General features: G+C 48.3%; 6 protein-coding genes across 6 annotated transcripts; 4 read left to right on the top strand and 2 right to left on the bottom strand.

Moving 5' to 3' along the window:
- Positions 1-7,588: 7,588 nt before the first annotated feature.
- On the bottom strand, positions 7,589-8,110 carry ASPGLDRAFT_54004 (uncharacterized protein; the record flags this gene model as incomplete). Its single annotated transcript, XM_022548058.1, has 2 exons — positions 7,589-7,842; positions 7,883-8,110. The coding sequence occupies 2 exons, from the start codon at positions 8,108-8,110 to the stop codon at positions 7,621-7,623; spliced, it is 450 nt and encodes a 149-aa protein (XP_022406006.1). The 3' UTR covers positions 7,589-7,620.
- Positions 8,111-8,535: 425 nt separating this feature from the next.
- Positions 8,536-9,682, top strand: ASPGLDRAFT_31040 (putative short chain dehydrogenase/reductase; the record flags this gene model as incomplete). Its single annotated transcript, XM_022544001.1, has 5 exons — positions 8,536-8,626; positions 8,683-8,731; positions 8,782-8,847; positions 8,912-9,352; positions 9,406-9,682. The coding sequence occupies 5 exons, from the start codon at positions 8,536-8,538 to the stop codon at positions 9,680-9,682; spliced, it is 924 nt and encodes a 307-aa protein (XP_022406005.1).
- A 434-nt stretch (positions 9,683-10,116) lies between these two features.
- Positions 10,117-11,736, top strand: ASPGLDRAFT_161573 (uncharacterized protein). The gene is made up of 2 exons (XM_022542490.1): positions 10,117-10,590; positions 10,700-11,736. Exons 1-2 carry the CDS (start codon positions 10,206-10,208, stop codon positions 11,437-11,439), a joined length of 1,125 nt encoding a protein of 374 aa, XP_022406004.1. The 5' UTR covers positions 10,117-10,205; the 3' UTR covers positions 11,440-11,736.
- On the bottom strand, positions 11,588-13,514 carry ASPGLDRAFT_31038 (potassium ion transporter; the record flags this gene model as incomplete). The annotated part of the gene is made up of 2 exons (XM_022544000.1): positions 11,588-12,382; positions 12,444-13,514. 2 exons carry the CDS (start codon positions 13,512-13,514, stop codon positions 11,588-11,590), a joined length of 1,866 nt encoding a protein of 621 aa, XP_022406003.1.
- Positions 13,515-14,101: 587 nt separating this feature from the next.
- On the top strand, positions 14,102-15,390 carry ASPGLDRAFT_161568 (PQ-loop repeat-containing protein). The gene is made up of 5 exons (XM_022542489.1): positions 14,102-14,176; positions 14,226-14,243; positions 14,301-14,504; positions 14,558-14,831; positions 14,887-15,390. Exons 1-5 carry the CDS (start codon positions 14,132-14,134, stop codon positions 15,147-15,149), a joined length of 804 nt encoding a protein of 267 aa, XP_022406002.1. The 5' UTR covers positions 14,102-14,131; the 3' UTR covers positions 15,150-15,390.
- Positions 15,391-16,047: 657 nt separating this feature from the next.
- On the top strand, positions 16,048-17,621 carry ASPGLDRAFT_31037 (uncharacterized protein; the record flags this gene model as incomplete). Its single annotated transcript, XM_022543999.1, has 4 exons — positions 16,048-16,123; positions 16,176-16,468; positions 16,544-16,636; positions 16,764-17,621. The coding sequence occupies 4 exons, from the start codon at positions 16,048-16,050 to the stop codon at positions 17,619-17,621; spliced, it is 1,320 nt and encodes a 439-aa protein (XP_022406001.1).
- Positions 17,622-17,671: the final 50 nt, after the last annotated feature.

Here is a 17,671-nt window from a genome sequence, read left to right as displayed (position 1 = left end):
CGTTTCAAGCGCGTTCACCTTGGAAAAAGATGGAGGGTAAGAGTCCTTGAGAACCTCGATCTGATATATTCTGCTTGATTGAAAATTGCAGGCTCCTTCACGCTGCTCAAGTTGGGGGCATGATGGCTTGTACATAATGAGTCCAGACCTTACGTTTTCTTCTGCTACGATGCAATATTTCAACGGCCTGCTTGAGCCGCGATCGTTCAATGATTATGAGGCAACGGATATCGCAGAATCTACTCCATTTGCATGATGGAATCTAAAGGGGACTGGATTGCTCCATTGGTTCAGCGATGTTCATCGTTTTACCTGGAAGGGCGAGGCGACGCCGATCTGGTGTTGGAGGATGATGGAAGTAACCTTCGTTTTACAAATCCTGGTATCCCGAGATCGGCTGTGATCTATCAGGTAAGGGCATCTCTAGCCTTGAGTAAAGCCTATCATACTGATTATATTTGCTTCTTGTCAGTACCTAAGCCCAAGGGAACGGCGCGTACAGACTTTGAATTTGACCGACGAGAAGACCCAGATTGAAGCCATCCTTTCGAGTGACTCGCTAGATGCGTACAATCGAGAATCACCGGATCGCCCGCTCGAGAGCTATAATCCCACACGCTATCGCATTGAATTGAAGGGCTATGAGATCGTCTTTGAATATTCAATGTCCCAACCGAAGGTCCACCTTTTCGTTAAGCAGTTTTCCATAAAATGGGACGAGGGAAAGGTTACGTGCTTCGAGGCGGGAAGACAACTGAAAAGATTTGGCTGCATTAAGACCCAGATGAACATGGTATTTGGCAGAGTTAGACAGGCACAACGCAGGCCAGGCACGGCAGATTCAGCACATAGTTCCGAAGGGTCCTTCAAGTCTCAAAACAACAATGATTCTAGGCAAAAAAGTCCTGAGGAGGATGACACCGAGACTGGAATATCCCAAGAAGTTTTCATGTCCCAAGTACCGTCTGGTCATCGCTTAGCTGCCTCGAATCGTGTCTCAAACGTCGACAGTCGCCCCTCAACGGTCTCAGCCCGTCTTCTAAGCAACCTTCGTCGACCTAGCGTTACTGAGGATGTAACGATGAGTAATGCGTTAACGGTCCCTGGACCTCCGGAGGATGCAAAACTTGGTGGCAAGGATATGCCGTGGTTGCGCTTGACAGAGCGGGAAATAATCGAGCTACGCGGTAAGCTGAAGAAGACTGCGGAGTGGCATCCCAGTGACGACTCGATAAACCACGAACTTGCTCTGCGTGGACGTGGATTGGAGGCATACAAGACTGCCAAGGCACGGGCAGAGGCTGAAGGAGCGGAGTTTGTCGACTGTGATGGCATCGAGAACAGTTCAACTGCAAGGGAACTCAACGCGAACAATCGTAATAAGGAACAGAACGAGGCCAATAAGCTAGAAAAACCGAACCTTCCAAGGGAAAACCAGCTCGACGTTGTTGCTAGAGAACAATCTACGCAGCGCAATGCTTCTGCCAAGGACCACCAAAAGGAATTTCAACGTGCTTCATCTACCGAGAAGCCAGCTGGACAGCCATCAAAAAACTATTTCGACAGACAAGACACTGACCCACGCAAAACACCATCACAATCAGCCTCGACTGGGGAAGAACAACCTCGTGATAACCATCCGGGTTCCACTGAAACCAAGAGTGACCCAAAGCCGGATAGTAACCGGGTATCCCCAGCAACTCCCCGCAAAGTGGAATTGCCTGCGAGTAGGGTAGTTGAGATTCGAAGTGCAGAGACTAACAAAGGCCCCCAAGAGAGTAAAATCAATGCCGAACGAGAGTTAACAGTAACCCGTTTCGAAGAACCAACTAAGGAAAGCGTGGAAACAGGAAGCACGGGCTCGCGTCGAGCAGAGAATGCCTCGAATGAGCCAGATGCAAATGGTTCGGACGGACAGTCAAATTCTGACAGGCAAGATCCTTGGTATGGTCTGAAGAGACTTCGAAGTCGTGATGTCAAGGTACCTAGGGATCAGCATAAATTGCTAGAAGATCATCGTCAGTGGATGCCTCCTTTGGCGGGAAAGTCTAACCCGCGAGGACATGTACCACCTGACCTACTGGCACAATGGAATCGAATTGTATTGCTAAGGAATCGTCGCACAAACGAAGGAGAACGAGGATCGAAAAGCCCGAGGTCACAAGCACCCGATAGTCGTGGTTCACCCCCCGGTGACACTGATTCTGCACCCGAAACGGATTCTGACGGCGGGACTCCACTTTCTGGTTGGTCTCGAAGCACAAACCAAAGTCGTCCTCGTAGAGAACTTCCAGCAAACAGTCAACTTCCAGCAGACAGTCCTGTATCCGAGAGACGAAAATCCAAAAAACCCAATTCGCCACGCCCAGGAGAAAATGTCAGAGCTGAAGACAAGCTTCCTGAAGATATCGACACAGACGTTCACGCCAATAATGAACAGGATCAACATACAACATATGAACACCCCGAAACGCACCCGGTACCCACAAAGAACTCGAGGCAAGTTGACAGTGAGCCGGTAGACGCAAGTGTTCTGGAGCCAACATCCGTGGCTCTGACTCAAAACTGGGAGAACGATTCTGATGATGAAAGTGACGAATCTGCTTTGGACGCAGCTGTTCCATGTCCACTAGGGGACAGCTCGCAAGCAGAATTTCCGGCCGAACAAACTGACCACGAACCTACTAGTTCGGGCCAATCGCTCCCCCAACAGGACAGACATGAACATGTCCAAGTTGTGGATACGCCTGCTACAAACCTAACCCACCGAATTTCTGAGAGACCAGCTAAGGAGAATGCCGCCAATTTTCAGCAAGAATCTTCCCAAGCAGCAATATCGTCGTCACAGTCACGGATCTTCAATACATATGTTAGCCATGCTCCATCCATGCGCAGTCCATCTCAAGATCAGCATCTTTCGTCTCAGACTAACGGGGACAATGAGGTCGACATCGTGGGCACGCAAATGAATGGTGAGAACTGGCCAACGCAATCGACTTCTAATTCTCACTCCGGGTTTGTCCCAAATTCTTCGGGACCAGAACGCAGAGAATCTGTCGATATCGGGACCCAAACGGAGGGGAATTCAGAGTTGCGGACCGAAGCTCGCACGTCCTTGAATAACGACAAACAAGTGGCCAAGAACTGGGCGGAGTTGGAGAAAATGATTGGCAGCGAGGCAATGGAGGTTTTGCAAACGGAGGACCGGAGCTACCTGTATACAGTCCAGCTGCGTAAACTCTTCAAAGAGGATGTGAACGAAGGGGCTCGAAAGTTGACACAGGCGGTAGTAACGAGGCTTCGGGATGTGCGATCAGGCGTGCCAACATTACCCGGGATTCAATCCGAAGATGCTTGGGAGGCGGAGAAGATGTCTGAAGAAGAGATACCGGACAGTGAGCTTCAGGAACTGGGATTGATGCGGGGTCCCAATGGCCTGCCAGTGCGGAGGCAGGATGTCGAGGAGAATGGCCAGGAGGTGGAAGCGAGACTGGAGGGTGACGAGGACGGTAACGGTGGAAATGCGGTAGATGGTGGAGCCAGAGAGAATGATGGAGAACTGCAGACTACTGAGCCCGACGAGCAAAAAGCACCCCTGGCGGCTATGTTCCCATCAGACGACGGAAACCTTGGTGCCACTGTCCCAAGTTCAACATGGGACTCGTCTATGGGTGGCACGATGGAAGACATCAAAGTGCCCAATCTCAAGCGCCTTGCGTCTGTCTTTGAGACAGAGGAAGCTTCCCCATCGAAGCGGCAGAGGACCGAACCTATCGGGGGCCAGGACGCAGAAAGAATCAGAAGAAGACAGAAAAAAGGCCCGTCATTCAACATTATGAGCCGTCGAGAAAGCTACATCAACACCACGGCAAACCGGGCTGAAGCAATGCGAGCCTATGAAAAGTTCCGATCCGACTACCCGATCTACTCAGGGGAGTTCTCGCATTTCATCGAATTGTGCTCGATGCTGCAATCTCTTCGAGACAGAGGTCACCTGAAACGGTCGTTTCTGTGGGATGATTTTATCATCATGCACCTGGATCAATACCCCACCTACCGGCAATTGTGTCAAGAGATGGATGCCAAATTTATTGACTACGAGGAATACTTCTCGACACATTTCTCCAAGCCAACCTACAAGAAGCGAAGTCTCAATGCCAATGGAATTGAGGTGTCCGCAACTCACTGGATGGCCACGAGCCAGCCAAGCGCGGCAGCCAGTCCATCTATCTCTCGTGGCGAAACAAACGGCACTCTCACGACCAGTTTCGTGAATGGACTTTCGGCGTTCCATGTGCATTCTTCTTTCGGACCAGGGACACAAGATGATCAAACTGATATCGAAAGTGATCATTTATCAGCCACTGCGTCATTCCCGCCAACTCCCCTTAAGAAACCACAACGCAAAGGGCCTACGTTTGCGCAGGGCCTCACTGTCAATGAGCCGCAATTGAGCAGGCAAAGCTCCCTTCAACCCTCCAGCCTGCCTTCTCGTCAGCCTTCTCGTCAACCTTCTCGTCAACCATCCATTGATAAGGATGGTAATCCCAAAGCCGCTAATGCTGCTGATCCTAGCGCTCCAGAGCCGACAGTCAATGAACCTGTTACCGAAGACTCCATGGATTATGACTCCGCGCTGGACGAGCCCGATGTCAGGAGACAGCTGCTGATGGAGAACGCTCAAGCTCTATCTGCTGGACAGACCACTATCGACGTGGTCATGACTGAGGGCGATACAGTTGAAGAACCCGCTGCAGACAATCCGTCAGAGAGAAAATCGACTCCTGAGCCCTCACGTCCCGTGGTTACCCGCGAAATTGAGGTTGAGCCTAGCATACCCGAAAGCGATAACGAAGACCAAGGCCATGATGAACAAGAGCAAGAGATTTATGATGAAATGGAAGAAACCCACTCTACCGCCAGCATCGAGCTGGGTGACGAAAGACCATCCACAATTTCCCAGGAACCTCGCTCTGATGTACGAGAGCCTGAGACATCCAGCAAGGTCGAGGGTGTCAACGAGGGCTGGTTCGCTTCTCTTCGACATCTTCGCCCACCGACAGGTCCCGTCTGGTCCGACGATCCTAACACCCCGTTCAAGCTGTGGGCGCGAGCGGACCAGAACGTCAAGGCCGAGGTGTCGCGTCGTGGCGGCAGATACCGTGATGTGGACAATAGGGGTGTCATTCAGCGGTCTAGTACGCGTCGTTCAAATTCCTGACGATTTCCTGTTTCCATGGCCATATATTCCAAATTTCCTGAATATACCTTTTACCTGCTATTCCTTTAATAACCCTGATGCTTTTCCTCTTGAAGGTGATATATGATGTTTATTTTTATGTGATATCCCCATATGACGGTGTTTGTTTTCATTGATTTAGCCTGGACTTATGCTGTACTATACAACTAAAAATCCACACTTAGTTGAATTGACACGAAGCTTGTTATCAATTAATAGACTGGGAAGTCCTTGCCATAGCAGCATTGGACAACAAGAAATGGCACTTCTTCGCGGCAGCGACTTCCTCCCATCAATAACTATGGGCGTCAATGAAGCCTGTGTGATGATTCAAGAGCACTTGATACGACCAAGTGCATAAACAGGCCCCAATAAAAAACGCTAGCGTAGATGATAACATGCCTGCACTTTTGAAACGCATAGCTCGCATGCCGTATCATAGGTACTATTCAGGTCGACCTTCGGAAATGTCAAATGTCCAGTCATAGATTTGCACCACTGCACCCTCTGTCACCTCTTTGCCTGTAATCATTAGGTCAAGAGTTCCTTGTAGCCTTTCATATTGCAAGGCAAGTGGGTACTTCTTCATGCAGTCGATTACTGGCGAGTAGCAAACAAAGTCCTTTATTGTCGACCAAGGGACTTTCTTCTCCATTGTATACCGACGCCCTTCCCCCCCCTCTGGGATTGCTGGCAAAAAATATCCGTGGAGTGGGAGAGATGGTGTACACACGGCTTACATCCGTTAAGAGCATGCCGTTGTCCAACATGTCATGGCCTCGTTCTTGGGTTTCTGCGCGGGTCAATGGGGTGATGTTGGTTAAACTGAGAGTTTTTGACTGCGCGGATGTCGATAGCGGTGGGACAGTGGTTTTTTGAGCTTTCTCTCACTCTAGCACGGAGCAACCGTTCCATCATGACCCTCGCGAGCCTGGGGGCGAAGACGTAATTTAGCCCCAACTCCATATCTGTCTTCGGAGAAAAGAGCTTCTTAGCATGGGAAGGCTGGCGTACCTAGCTTATATTTCCACCCATTCGCCCAAAGGAGTGTTATTGATAGCAATATAACCCCCGGCAGGCCACTTTCCAAGGTACCAGAAACACTGTTTCACGTTTGGCACTCCGCCTCCAGCCGATTGATGGATCACATCACTGACGTATAATACGCACTCCCCATTCTCAAACCCTGGTTTAAAAAGATTGTTTGCTTATATACTGTCAGGAATCCATACATGCAGACTCCGTTTTACATGTAAGATGCGATTTGTCCTAGAAGTCATGTTAGTCTGGGGTGGTTGATCTTTGAGTCCAGGAGATATTATTACCCAGCAGTCTCTTCCATTTATTCTCTTTGAAAGGTTTTCCGGTAAAAGGATTATGCTCCATGATCCATGAAGCTCGCTTCTCCGACGATTCTCAGCACGCTCCCCGAGCGCCTCTAGTTGCTGAGATCTGGGATACCAAAGGAACGCTGGCGTAATCGTTGAATTTCATGTTGACATTTGCCGTTTCGTACACATAAGTCATGGTTTGGCCAACGTTTTGACCAACTCAGTTTTGCACATCTGAACAGCCATAGTGTTCGTAGCAAACGTTTGCATTCGATGCCCGTGCGGCATAACGGCATGGACATATCAATTCAACAATTTGAATGGGACTAATGCTACCTTCTTGTGTCTTTTGCAGGTTACCTGTGTACAGTAGTCCAGAGTAATATTCGTTGAAGCTACTCCACTGCTTCTCGAGACCAGCGAAGCGCTCTGGATGCAATGCATTGCTGGTTATATGATGTGGTTATTGACTGAAACAAATGGATTGGAAAGGAGAAGCAACGCTAATTTGTGCGATATAGGTCCAATACTGAAACCAGAAAGACATAAGATCAAGTGAAATTACAGAAGAAAATAAGTAAAAAGCCTTTTCATTCACTCCGGACGCCTATTTTGCCTATCTAGACTGCACATTCATCGTTACCGTTCAAGGCCCCACACTTTGTACAGTAGCTCACACTCCTTGGTGTTGTCTTTACCCGCGTCGTCTGGGGATTCAAAGCTATCTATGTGACTGCAAATGAATGTATAAATATCGGCAAGTATATATTGCTGAAGGGTAGAGATTACTTACACTTTCTTCGTCGCTGCGTCCCAGTAGACACACTCAAGTCTATAGGGGAATGGTATAACATTATCTTTGACGCAGTCTCTGTTTGCCGTTAGCGTCACATATGTTGAGACCACAATCTATAAGGAGCATCATACTACCACTCCCAGGCAAGTCGAAATGCCTCTCTGATTCCCTCCTGCACCACAGGGGGCGAATCCCAATAAACAGACTTCATACTACAATCATCAACATACCCCAAACAGACACTCGGCACCGGCTCAATCAGCATGTAGATTATGTATCCACCCGGGGGCAAAGCTGCTGTCATCCTGCTGATCAACCTTGTAGTTGTGTAGGACAGGAGCAGACGTGCAGCCATTGGCAGCCAGCTTCTTCCGAGCCTCGAACTCAACGCTGGTATTGAGAGGAAATATTGAAGTGGCTTGTTTTTGCCTTTCCTGAGCGGGTTCGAATTTGGAGCCAGCGTAGGGAATTTTCAACTAGAGTCAATACATATTCTGCTGAATTGAACAGACAGACATACTGCATCATGATTTTCATAGTCATTAACTCATCTGAGTCGACATACTTGCAGGAGAACACCCCGAGCGATATAGAGAAAGGTCCAAAAATTCGTGCATTACATTTATCCTCCTGATGCACTTCCTCGCTCAACTTCTCGGCCAATACCCATTCTGAAGGTTGTTCGTTGTCAAAGCGAATCTGCCTTCCGATAAAGGAAGACGAAAAGAACACCTTGTCGGGCATTTTGGAACAAATTCCAGGAGATGTCAAAGTTGTGGATGATGAGGGAGCTATTGATTGTATGATTGTAGTATGTAATTGGAGTGACTATGTCACAATCCGTATTAGGAATAGCGTCCAACATCCCCATAACCATAGACTGAAATAACAGAAACCATGGTAACGTCTCAAAGCGAAGATTGAAAGATCTAGAAAACATTGAAATGACCTTGTGTCTGTCATAGTACGGAGTATACTGCTGTACTCCGCTTACTTTAGGGTGGGTCATCAGGATAAGCGTCTCGCATTAGCGCCAAACTAAATAGGGCCATACAGGTCGGGGAAGTATATAACTGTCTTAAATTGTCATGTAAACTCTCTCCACCTGTTCTTTTTTTTTTGAAAGTGTTCTCATTACTCCTTCGTCAACACACTCTCTACCCCTGACAATGCAAGGCTATACACACACCGGCCCTGTTGATTGCAACAAGCCCTTCAACGCCGAACATCTCAAGGGTAAAACTGCAATTGTAACCGGAGGTATGAATGCATTCTTAAGATCTTCCTATGCAACGATATTAATGACTACGGAGCAGGTGCCAACGGCCTTGGAGAGGCTTATGTTCGCGCCCTCGTTGCCGCAGGGTATGATACTGTCATCATCAAGGGATTGTCGGCTGGCTAACGAATTCCAGAGCAAATGTCTGCATCGGCGATCCTGACGAGAAAAATGGAAGCATGCTAGAAGAAGAACTCCCTGGGTAAGGTTCAAACATCCCAATTGCATTCTATCCGATAACATTACTGACAAACAACCGCCCGAAGCACCAAGTTCATTCCCTGCGATGTCTCAAAATGGGACGACCAACTCCGTCTCTTCCGCGAAGCGGCCTCCTTCTCTCAGACGGGAAAAATATCCTACGTCGTCGCCAACGCAGGAATTCACCGCCAAGACGAAGTCTTCTTAAACACCGGCGATGTTCAAGAACTAGAAGAGCCCAATCTAACCACCATCGACGTGAACATCAGAGGGACCCTTTATACGACGAAACTAGCCACACACTATTTTATCAAATGGAATGGACAGAAGCCATCACCCGAACAAGAGGATACGTGCTTGGTTTTGATCGGTTCGGGGGCTGCCTTTTTGGATTGCCCGCGGGCTCCTCAGTATTGTGCTAGTAAATGGGCTATGAGGGGGATTATGCATTCGTTGAGGAGGACGGCTTTTTACTATGGTAGTCGGGTGAACGTTATTTCTCCGTGGTAAGTATCATTGCCTCCAACCAGGATGACCGTCAGCAGCTCACAAGAAGCAGGTATGTCAAAACAAACATCCTGTCCGACGAAGCTTTTGAGCATGTTTCCAGTGTCGGAATACAATTTGCCGAAGCGGAAGACGCAGGTCAATGTCTACTGAGGATTCTCGGCGATACAAGCATCAATGGGCACTCGATCTTCGTCTCTGGAAGGAAATGGGCTACCAAAGGATATATGGATCTGGATCTGGATGATTATTCGGGCAATTCACTTGTAAATGAGATCCAGGAAGACCAGGTGAAATCGGCACCTGTTCCTCTGGGGTTGTTTGTGTGAAACCATGTGTTATTTTTAGATAGTGTTAAATGATGCGAGGGCTTGTAGTCCATTGATTACTTCTGCACAGGCAACCACAAAAACGAACTACAAAGTAAAGGTACGACTCGTGGCGGATGACAGGCAAATACCCTCTACATAGTAGACCGACTAGTAACTCTACCCGAGATGACAACCCGTTCCATGGGTAGAATATGTCCCACTTATGCAATATGCTTATGCCCCTAACCTAATTTGGAATGGTGAAATATCCACGACACGGAATCCGGGGGTAAATGGTCAGTGGAAGACCTCTGCATCATTGCAGCTTACCGGGCCAAGCATCCAAACTCCGATATAGACGCTAGTTAATGCAAGTGGATGACAGGATGCCCTACCTACTACGCAAGCTGTTCTTGGCACAAATTAGATATCAAATACAGTACGTAGAGAATGGCCCGAATATAAATTGCTTCTTTTGTCTCTTCCAACGAATCCTTTCAGTAGATTGAATCCTCACTCCCAATTATCCATCGTTTTCAACATGGCCCTCACCAACACAACCGCCATGAACGCCACAATGCGCGCCGTCGTCTGGCAAGGAAACCCCTACAGCATCGGCGTCGTCGATCTCCCCAAACCAACCATAATCAACCAAACCGACGCCATCGTCCAGGTATCACGAGCAGCTATTTGCGGCTCTGATCTGCACATCTACCGGGGGACGAACGAAGGGATGCCGGCTCCATTCGGTCTTGGCCATGAGGGAGTTGGATATGTATCTGAGGTTGGATCTGGGGTTAGCTCGCTTAATGTTGGAGACCCGGTCATTGTTCCATTTACTGTTGATGAGGGCCATTTGCATACTGGTCTTACAACGCAGATGTATGGTGGTTATGGGAATGGGGGTGATATGGGTGGGACGCAGGGTAGGTGCTTGCATTGTTTTATAGTATTTTGTCTGGCATGAGCTAACAGATATATGTTTTCCAGCTGAGTACCTGCGTGTCCCATTTGCAGACAATGGTCTGATCCCAGTCCCTTCTCTCGAGTACACCAACACAACCACAAACGAGTCGGTCTCCCTACTCAACGATTATGTCATGCTTTCCGACATCTTCGCCACCGGCTGGACCTCCCTCGACTATTCCGGCTTCCAAGCTGGCGACACAGTTGCAGTCTTTGGCGCCGGTCCCGTCGGCCTGATGGCCGCATACTCAGCCATCCTGCGCGGTGCCTCAACCGTCTACAGCGTCGACTATGTCCCCGACCGCCTGCAACTCGCCGAATCCATAGGAGCAACCTCCATAAACTTCCGAGACGCAGACCCCGTGCAACAAATTCTAGCACTCGAGCCGAATGGTGTGACCCGCAGCGTCGATGCAGTCGGATACGAGCAAGTCAACCGAAACCTAACCGTTCAATCAGATGTCATTATCCGGAACATGCTAGCCGTGACGTCTACCGGAGGCGGTCTGGGTACAGTGGGTGTTTATAATCGTGAATCGAACAGTACGGCGACGGCCCCGCGTGCTTCCATTGTGAATACTCATGTGGACTTTTCGCTCGCGGACTTCTTTTTTGGGGAATTCACTTGGGGCGCTGGGCCTTCGGATCCAATTGATCTTGCTCCGGAGCTTGTGCGTCTTGTTGCGTCCGGGAAGGCGAGGCCAGGGTTCATTGTCAGCGATGTTATCAATATTGAGGATGCGCCGGATGCTTATGCTAGGTTTGAGAGGCATGATGCTACGAAGGTTGTGATTGCATTTGACCAGTAGACAGAATCGTCATTGGAAGGTGACTAGATTGATACATATTTCGGGAGTTGTTTGGTGCATCGGGAGCTCATAGTGCAAATAACATCAAATGTAATGTTCGTTTGCCGCATTTTTACTTTTCAGAAGCAAGCATCGAAAACTATGATACTCAGGACGCACCAGCCAAAGTCGACAAAGCAGTCCCAATACCCAACCGATGCTCCCCACGTGCACCTTCGCCAACAGCCCCATGAGGCAACTGAGGTCTCTCACCAGCTGCCCCAGGGAAGTGATGAGTGCCCTGATCCCCGCCAGCACATTGGTTAAGCGGTATATGTTCTTCTGCTTGCGCCAGCTCACTCTTGTGAATAGATTCGGACGGGAGCAGGACGGAACGATCGAGTGCATAAGGCAGTCCACGGTGGCGGCCGCGGATTTGCATAGCAATGATAACTAGCTTTGAGATTGTCTGAAAGTGCCCGACAAATGAGGTATTCCCTGTAGTATATCCAAGTGAAAGTCCGATAGTGCCATATGCAGAGACGATTTCGAAAAAGACAGCGAAGATGTTAAACGAGGGTAGCTTGGAAATGGACAGTCGACCACCTTCAACAATCGCTATAATAAATAAACCAAGGAAGATGTACCATAAGTCGGAGCCTAATTGTCTCCGCAAATGGATGCCGACATAACTTGGTTGCTTGGTGTTTCGTTCTTGTTCATGGTCGTCTGCGCTGGAATAGACCCCGACACTCCGTTCTTCATATACATTGGTACGACGCACGGAGATGGCGATTGGAAAGACAGAAATGTACATCAGTACCAGGTAGCAGACGAGGGTGCCTGGATGTAGATTGGAGAGATCGATGATGGAGAAGCCTGCAGTCCGTGTTGAACATGCTTGGAACAAAGAAACGACAGAGCGAGTACCTGATGACATGGACCCAATCTCAGAATTGTCCAACTTGTGGTAGATTGGGAGTCAGCGTATGTGGACATGGTACAATATGTAAGGTATTACCTACATTGAGCACGACAAGTACCACCATGTTCACAACGTTGAGAACAATAACTGTAGCAAACAGCCACCAGGTAGCCTTTTGTGGGAAAAGAAGGGTGAAGCACCGTCGAGGATGGTCGAGCAAAAAACGCAACTCGTCCCAGAGCGGAGTGTCCCGTCTGACAACTATGGAAAGTATCCAGATAATGAACCGTAGCATACAGGGAAAAGCGGTGTTCCCGATAATAATTAAGAAGGACATGACAAGAAGCGGAAAGGCTGCTTGTTGGAAAGACTCCATTGAATTCGGTGTCATGGTGAGACCGAAATCGTTGAATGCTGACCCAGCCGTGAAAACACCCCACCAGGGTCGTCCTTGGCCAGCTTGACGGATGACAGGGCCGTATTTTGTGCTCCTCATGATCCACGGCACCAAACATATTAAACCGAAGACGTGGAAGAAGAGGTAGTAAGATATCAAGATGACGGCCAATGTCTTGAGTGAACGGTATTCAATGCCTCCAAGTTCGTCCCGCTGAGCTTCGTTCAGACCGATGAATGTTGAGTTCCGTCCTGGTCTCGCGTTCCAGCTCAAATACGGCGTTTCATCTCGGCTTCCTGCCTCTAAGACCACTTTTGGTTGTGGGTTGGCAGCACTGTCGTCCGGACTGCGCCTGCTCGTACCAGCTGCAATATCGTCATTCACCAGACTGCTACCGTTGCTACTGCTGCTCCCGTTTGAACTCATCTTACTGCTCTGCTGTTCCACGTCAGACGAACTACTCTCAGATACTGTCCCAGTGCGGCGTATTGTCCTGGCACTCTGAACTAGATGCTGAAACCGTTTCTCGAACCAATATATCCGAACGAAGACGACGGCCGTATGGATAAAAATCGGACTGGTCACCATTGGCACACAGTATATCACCACCTGCTGGTAGGTTCGCATATCGTTCAGATCCACCGTGTTCAGCCCGCTCTGGGTAGCCGCCGCACACCCAAAGAACAAAGCGTCGGTATATGAAACATTTTTGGCGGGGTATATAATGACCGAAGTCACTATCGTCCACAGCAGGATATAGGCATAATGGATCATGATGAATCTCGGATAGACTATGCTCTGGAGTGCTCTTCGTAGTTTGACTGCAATTGGTGTCTGGGCTGTGTTATTCAACCTGCCTGTTTTCCAGAAGCACCATTTGCACGCAGAGACGATGCCGGTCATTTATTCGGATCCTCGGGCAGCTGCCGTTGAGCCATGTGTCGATACGCCGTGTAGAAATAGTTGCCGGTAGACATTATAGACCAGCTGAATGTGAGGTGGAGGGATGAAGTCAGTTAGGATTGAGTTGGCAGAGAATCGACGAGTATAAAGGACCATGGAGTATGATGTCATCATGATCCTAGGGCTGCTGGTTACCCGTTTGGCTTTATTTTGGCCTGAGGCAAGAACATGTCCATCGGCCTAAGGGCACCTTGACCGAGATGAGCGACTTGAGGAACTTCGCGTGTTGCTAAAAGATGTTCAATACCAGTCACAGCACTGACAGTTAGGATGAAGTGGAGATAACTAGTTAGTTAGTTAACGATTCATTGATTATTAAGCTGCTTTACCGCTTTTGTTCTTTCAAACTTCTCCTTTTCAACTCACTAATTGCATCGAGGGATCTTCTAATCAGACGTCTGCAATACTCTCCCGTATATTATTAGGATATGGACGTCCCAATTGCGGCAAATGTGCTTGGTACCATAGGCGCCGTAGGTTTCTCGCCCCTCCCCATTGACTCGGCTAACCAGTTTCACGTAGGTTTGCTGGTCTGTCCAGGTTAGATAACCCTAACAGCAAAAATTGATATGCGGTATCATACTAATAACTTCATAGTTAATGCCCCAAATTATCATGAATTATCAACGACATGACACCGAGGGTTTACAACCTTCGATGATGCTCCTGTGGGCTGCTGCCGGTGTCCCTCTTGGAGTGTATAATATCGTAGAAGAACAGAATATAGCACTCAGAATCCAGCCCCAGATACTATCCTTTCTGAGTCTTGTCACTTGGGCGCAGTGTTTTTATTATGGGCGGGTAAAATGCTTCCATACCATATTTCGATATACCCCTGGTCTAACTCAATCCAGAAACGCTCAATTATTGCATGCATCGCGGCAGTCGTCCCACTACTTGGAATTCTGGGTGGGATCGAAACGGCATTGATATTCGCATTATGGACCGCCAAATACCGTGGTCTTGAATGGCCGCTTATCCTAATGGCTGTTCTCAGCGCGTGTTTACTTGCCGCGGGTGTGCTAAGGCATTACTATGATATCTACGTTCATCGAACCGTTCGCGGGATCAGCTTTATATTCGTTGGGATTGATGCAGCTGGAGACTTGTTCTCCCTGGTCTCTGTTTGTATGGACTCTTTTCCTATTCGGAGAAAAGGAACTTACTGCTAATGGATGAATAGTGTTCGGACGAAGCATCGACGTATTAGGGATGGTCATATACGGGACCGAACTTGTACTCTGGATAGGCGTATTCATTTGCGGGGCGATTTTCAATCTTGCGCCTTGGATAAGGGAACGTTCAAAAAAGCGGGATCAGGACAGAGAGGACAGAGAGCAGGAACAGGATGTGGCACTTCACCAGATGCCGTCCTCGAGTTCGGTGTTCCGGACTGCATCCGGGTCGGATGTGGTGATGAGGAGAGCGCCTCACCATCGATCCTGAAACTAAATATTCGTTGACTTTGTTTTTCTATAGCAATATGAAGAGAACTCAAAGATAATCAACATGGTTTCTTGTCCATCCGGGCTCGACTTTCGAGATTTGATTTGTCTTCTCATCACTTTATCACAACAGTACTCAGGGAGAGCAATTGAGGGATGAAAGGAGAAGAAATGATAACGAGAAGAGGAAGATGGATGGGATTAGACCGTATTTTCCAGAGCGGTTGTGCAAGTGATGCAAGGCTGATTTCTCGAAATCCACACATCATATTACTTATTCTTTTCCTTGATCCATTTTGTTGCAATGCCTACTTAGGGGCCCGGCGGGCTTGGCATTCCCAGGTTGGCTTCAGTTTCAGACAGTTGTGGGAGGTTGTCAGCGGTGACCAATGTTTGGCTCTGGCAGGCGGCAGTATCCAACCGCCTGGCATCCGAACAACACAGAACTATAGTTAGCCACTATCATCATCACATTCTCTCAACTAGCATATATCCATCTCATTTTCATCATACTACCATGCTGGCAACTGATTAATAATAAGCTCTGACTGATTCTCAAACTGATATCACACTGTAGACTGACACAGTGACAACCTGCCTGCTATCATTAGCAACATCCTTGGCTCAACCCCAAGACACAAAGAACATTGCATTCACCTCAAAGAAATCTCTAGAACCTATTTCTTTCACCATCAAACACACTAACTTGACAAGATGGCCTGCATCTTATCAATTTCTTTTTCTTCATTCTCTCATTCTCTCCATGCCAACTTCTACTATATCACTCTTCTTATCTCTTATAACCTTGTTGAATTCATCTGTCTAAACACCTGTCTATTTATCATACATAAATCTCCTAGTAGAACTGCTGTGCATACACCTGACACATTACCATCATCATGGCGGAAGAAAACCGACCTGCGCTGATTGATTTTTCCCTGATTCCTGAAGATGACGGCAACGACGACAATCCTGGTGAGTGAAACCCTTTTCCAACCCTCCCATTAACAGCCTAACAATGAGACAGAGCGTGAAGGCAAACTAGTGGGGAACAAGGGCAAATTGCAGCAGATACTCAATTTGACAGACAAAGGGGAGTGGACGGAGTGGTTGAGGTCATGCCTGGTGCAACCATGGTGGATTGAGTTATGGACTGAATGCCTCTCAAAACGTGCGAGTGGAGAGCGGGGAGTTGGTGTGGGTGAGATCCAGGCAAAAATCCTGGCTGGTGAGGGCAATGGACGGAATGAATACAGTGACCCCATACCTGAGAAGAAGGAATGGAGCGCCGCCGACCACATAGCAAGGTTCCATTTCATGGTGAAGACCTGAAACCTGGTGTCCAATGAGGGTGTGTTCTACAGCAAGAACTTTGCTGACTCCTACCTCAACAAGGTTGTCTGGGCCTTGAAGGGTTACCTCACCAAAATCCATACGCCATCACATATCAAAAAGCCCACCGGTGGGGCCGCTATTTTTGGTGAAAGGGTCTTAGGTGCGTATACCACCCACTAGCTAGTAGCCCCCCCCGGAAAAGCCTTTCTCAGACAAACCCTGATGCCTACATCTTCCAGATGCCAAGTGAAAGCAGACTGATTCATCTTGTACACCACAGCCCTCCAAGCTCAAGCGCATGGAGTCCGACAAGGCAAATGCTGGGTCTGAAGAACGCAATGAAAATGAACTCAAGGAGGCTGAGACCACCCAAGCCACTGAGTCAGAAGAGGCGGTTACAAGTCAACAGGTGGACACAGCCAATGAAGATGAGAATGATAGTGATGATCATGATGGAGAGCCACTGCTTCTGGACAGTGATCTATGGAAAAATGAACTCCTGAGCCCATGCAAGCAAATTGTCCTGAAGAAACAATCCACAGACTTCAACAGGGAAGAGGCATATTGGCAGTTCATGTTGATCACTGAAGCTCTTGCATGTACTCAAATCATTGGATTTACTGATAACGCACCTGCTGCTGTTGATAATGATCCATCAAGTATTGCGAACACGGTGTGGGAGCCACTGGTCATCCTCCCTGGCTCTAAAAAGTCTCAGGTCAGAACAGAGACATTTGAAAGTTCATATTACACCAATGCCACTGACCTGGAATCCTCTTATGCAGGAGAGATTGACTCTACCAAGGAGCCCAGTGATGTTATTATCCCAACAGAAGAGTCTATCGCCCGGCTGCAGGACCTTAAGAAAATCATTGACAATAAGGACTACCAGCGCGATGACCATGAACAAGCATGTCATTTCCTAGGAATTCAGAGCCATACAGTGCCCCATCTGTTGTACATGAACCGTTCGGCCATTTTAAAGCATTGGCAGCCGGTTGCCATTGCTGGAATCATGTGGATGCAGGAAGTGGACTATCTTCAGGGGGCCGTACTCGGAGACCACGTGGGCCTGGGTAAGACCTGGGAAGCTGTTGGCGTACTGCTATATGTGAGTTGGCTCATATTACTTCCTTGAGAAAGGCTTTTCCATACTAACCTTTTCAATTCTAGCTATTGGCAGATTAT

The sequence above is a fragment of the Aspergillus glaucus genome (genome assembly GCF_001890805.1).
Source record: "Aspergillus glaucus CBS 516.65 unplaced genomic scaffold ASPGLscaffold_1, whole genome shotgun sequence".
In the NCBI taxonomy this organism is placed as follows: Eukaryota; Fungi; Ascomycota; class Eurotiomycetes; order Eurotiales; family Aspergillaceae; genus Aspergillus; species Aspergillus glaucus.
The sequence above is the reverse complement of the archived record's forward strand: the minus strand, read 5'-3'. Positions and strand labels throughout refer to the sequence as shown.

What these genes read in the sequence shown, in the direction of transcription:
- ASPGLDRAFT_161573 (XM_022542490.1), top strand. Translation starts at nt 10,206, where the DNA reads ATGGCCCTCACCAACACAACCGCCATGAACGCCACAATGCGCGCCGTC. An exon ending in TGATATGGGTGGGACGCAGG is followed by an intron (nt 10,591 to 10,699) that starts GTAGGTGCTTGC and finishes GTCTGATCCCAG; the next exon opens with TCCCTTCTCTCGAGTACACC.
- ASPGLDRAFT_161568 (XM_022542489.1), top strand. Translation starts at nt 14,132, where the DNA reads ATGGACGTCCCAATTGCGGCAAATGTGCTTGGTACCATAGGCGCC. An exon ending in AGTGTTTTTATTATGGGCGG is followed by an intron (nt 14,505 to 14,557) that starts GTAAAATGCTTC and finishes AACTCAATCCAG; the next exon opens with AAACGCTCAATTATTGCATG. An exon ending in GTTCTCCCTGGTCTCTGTTT is followed by an intron (nt 14,832 to 14,886) that starts GTATGGACTCTT and finishes ATGGATGAATAG; the next exon opens with TGTTCGGACGAAGCATCGAC.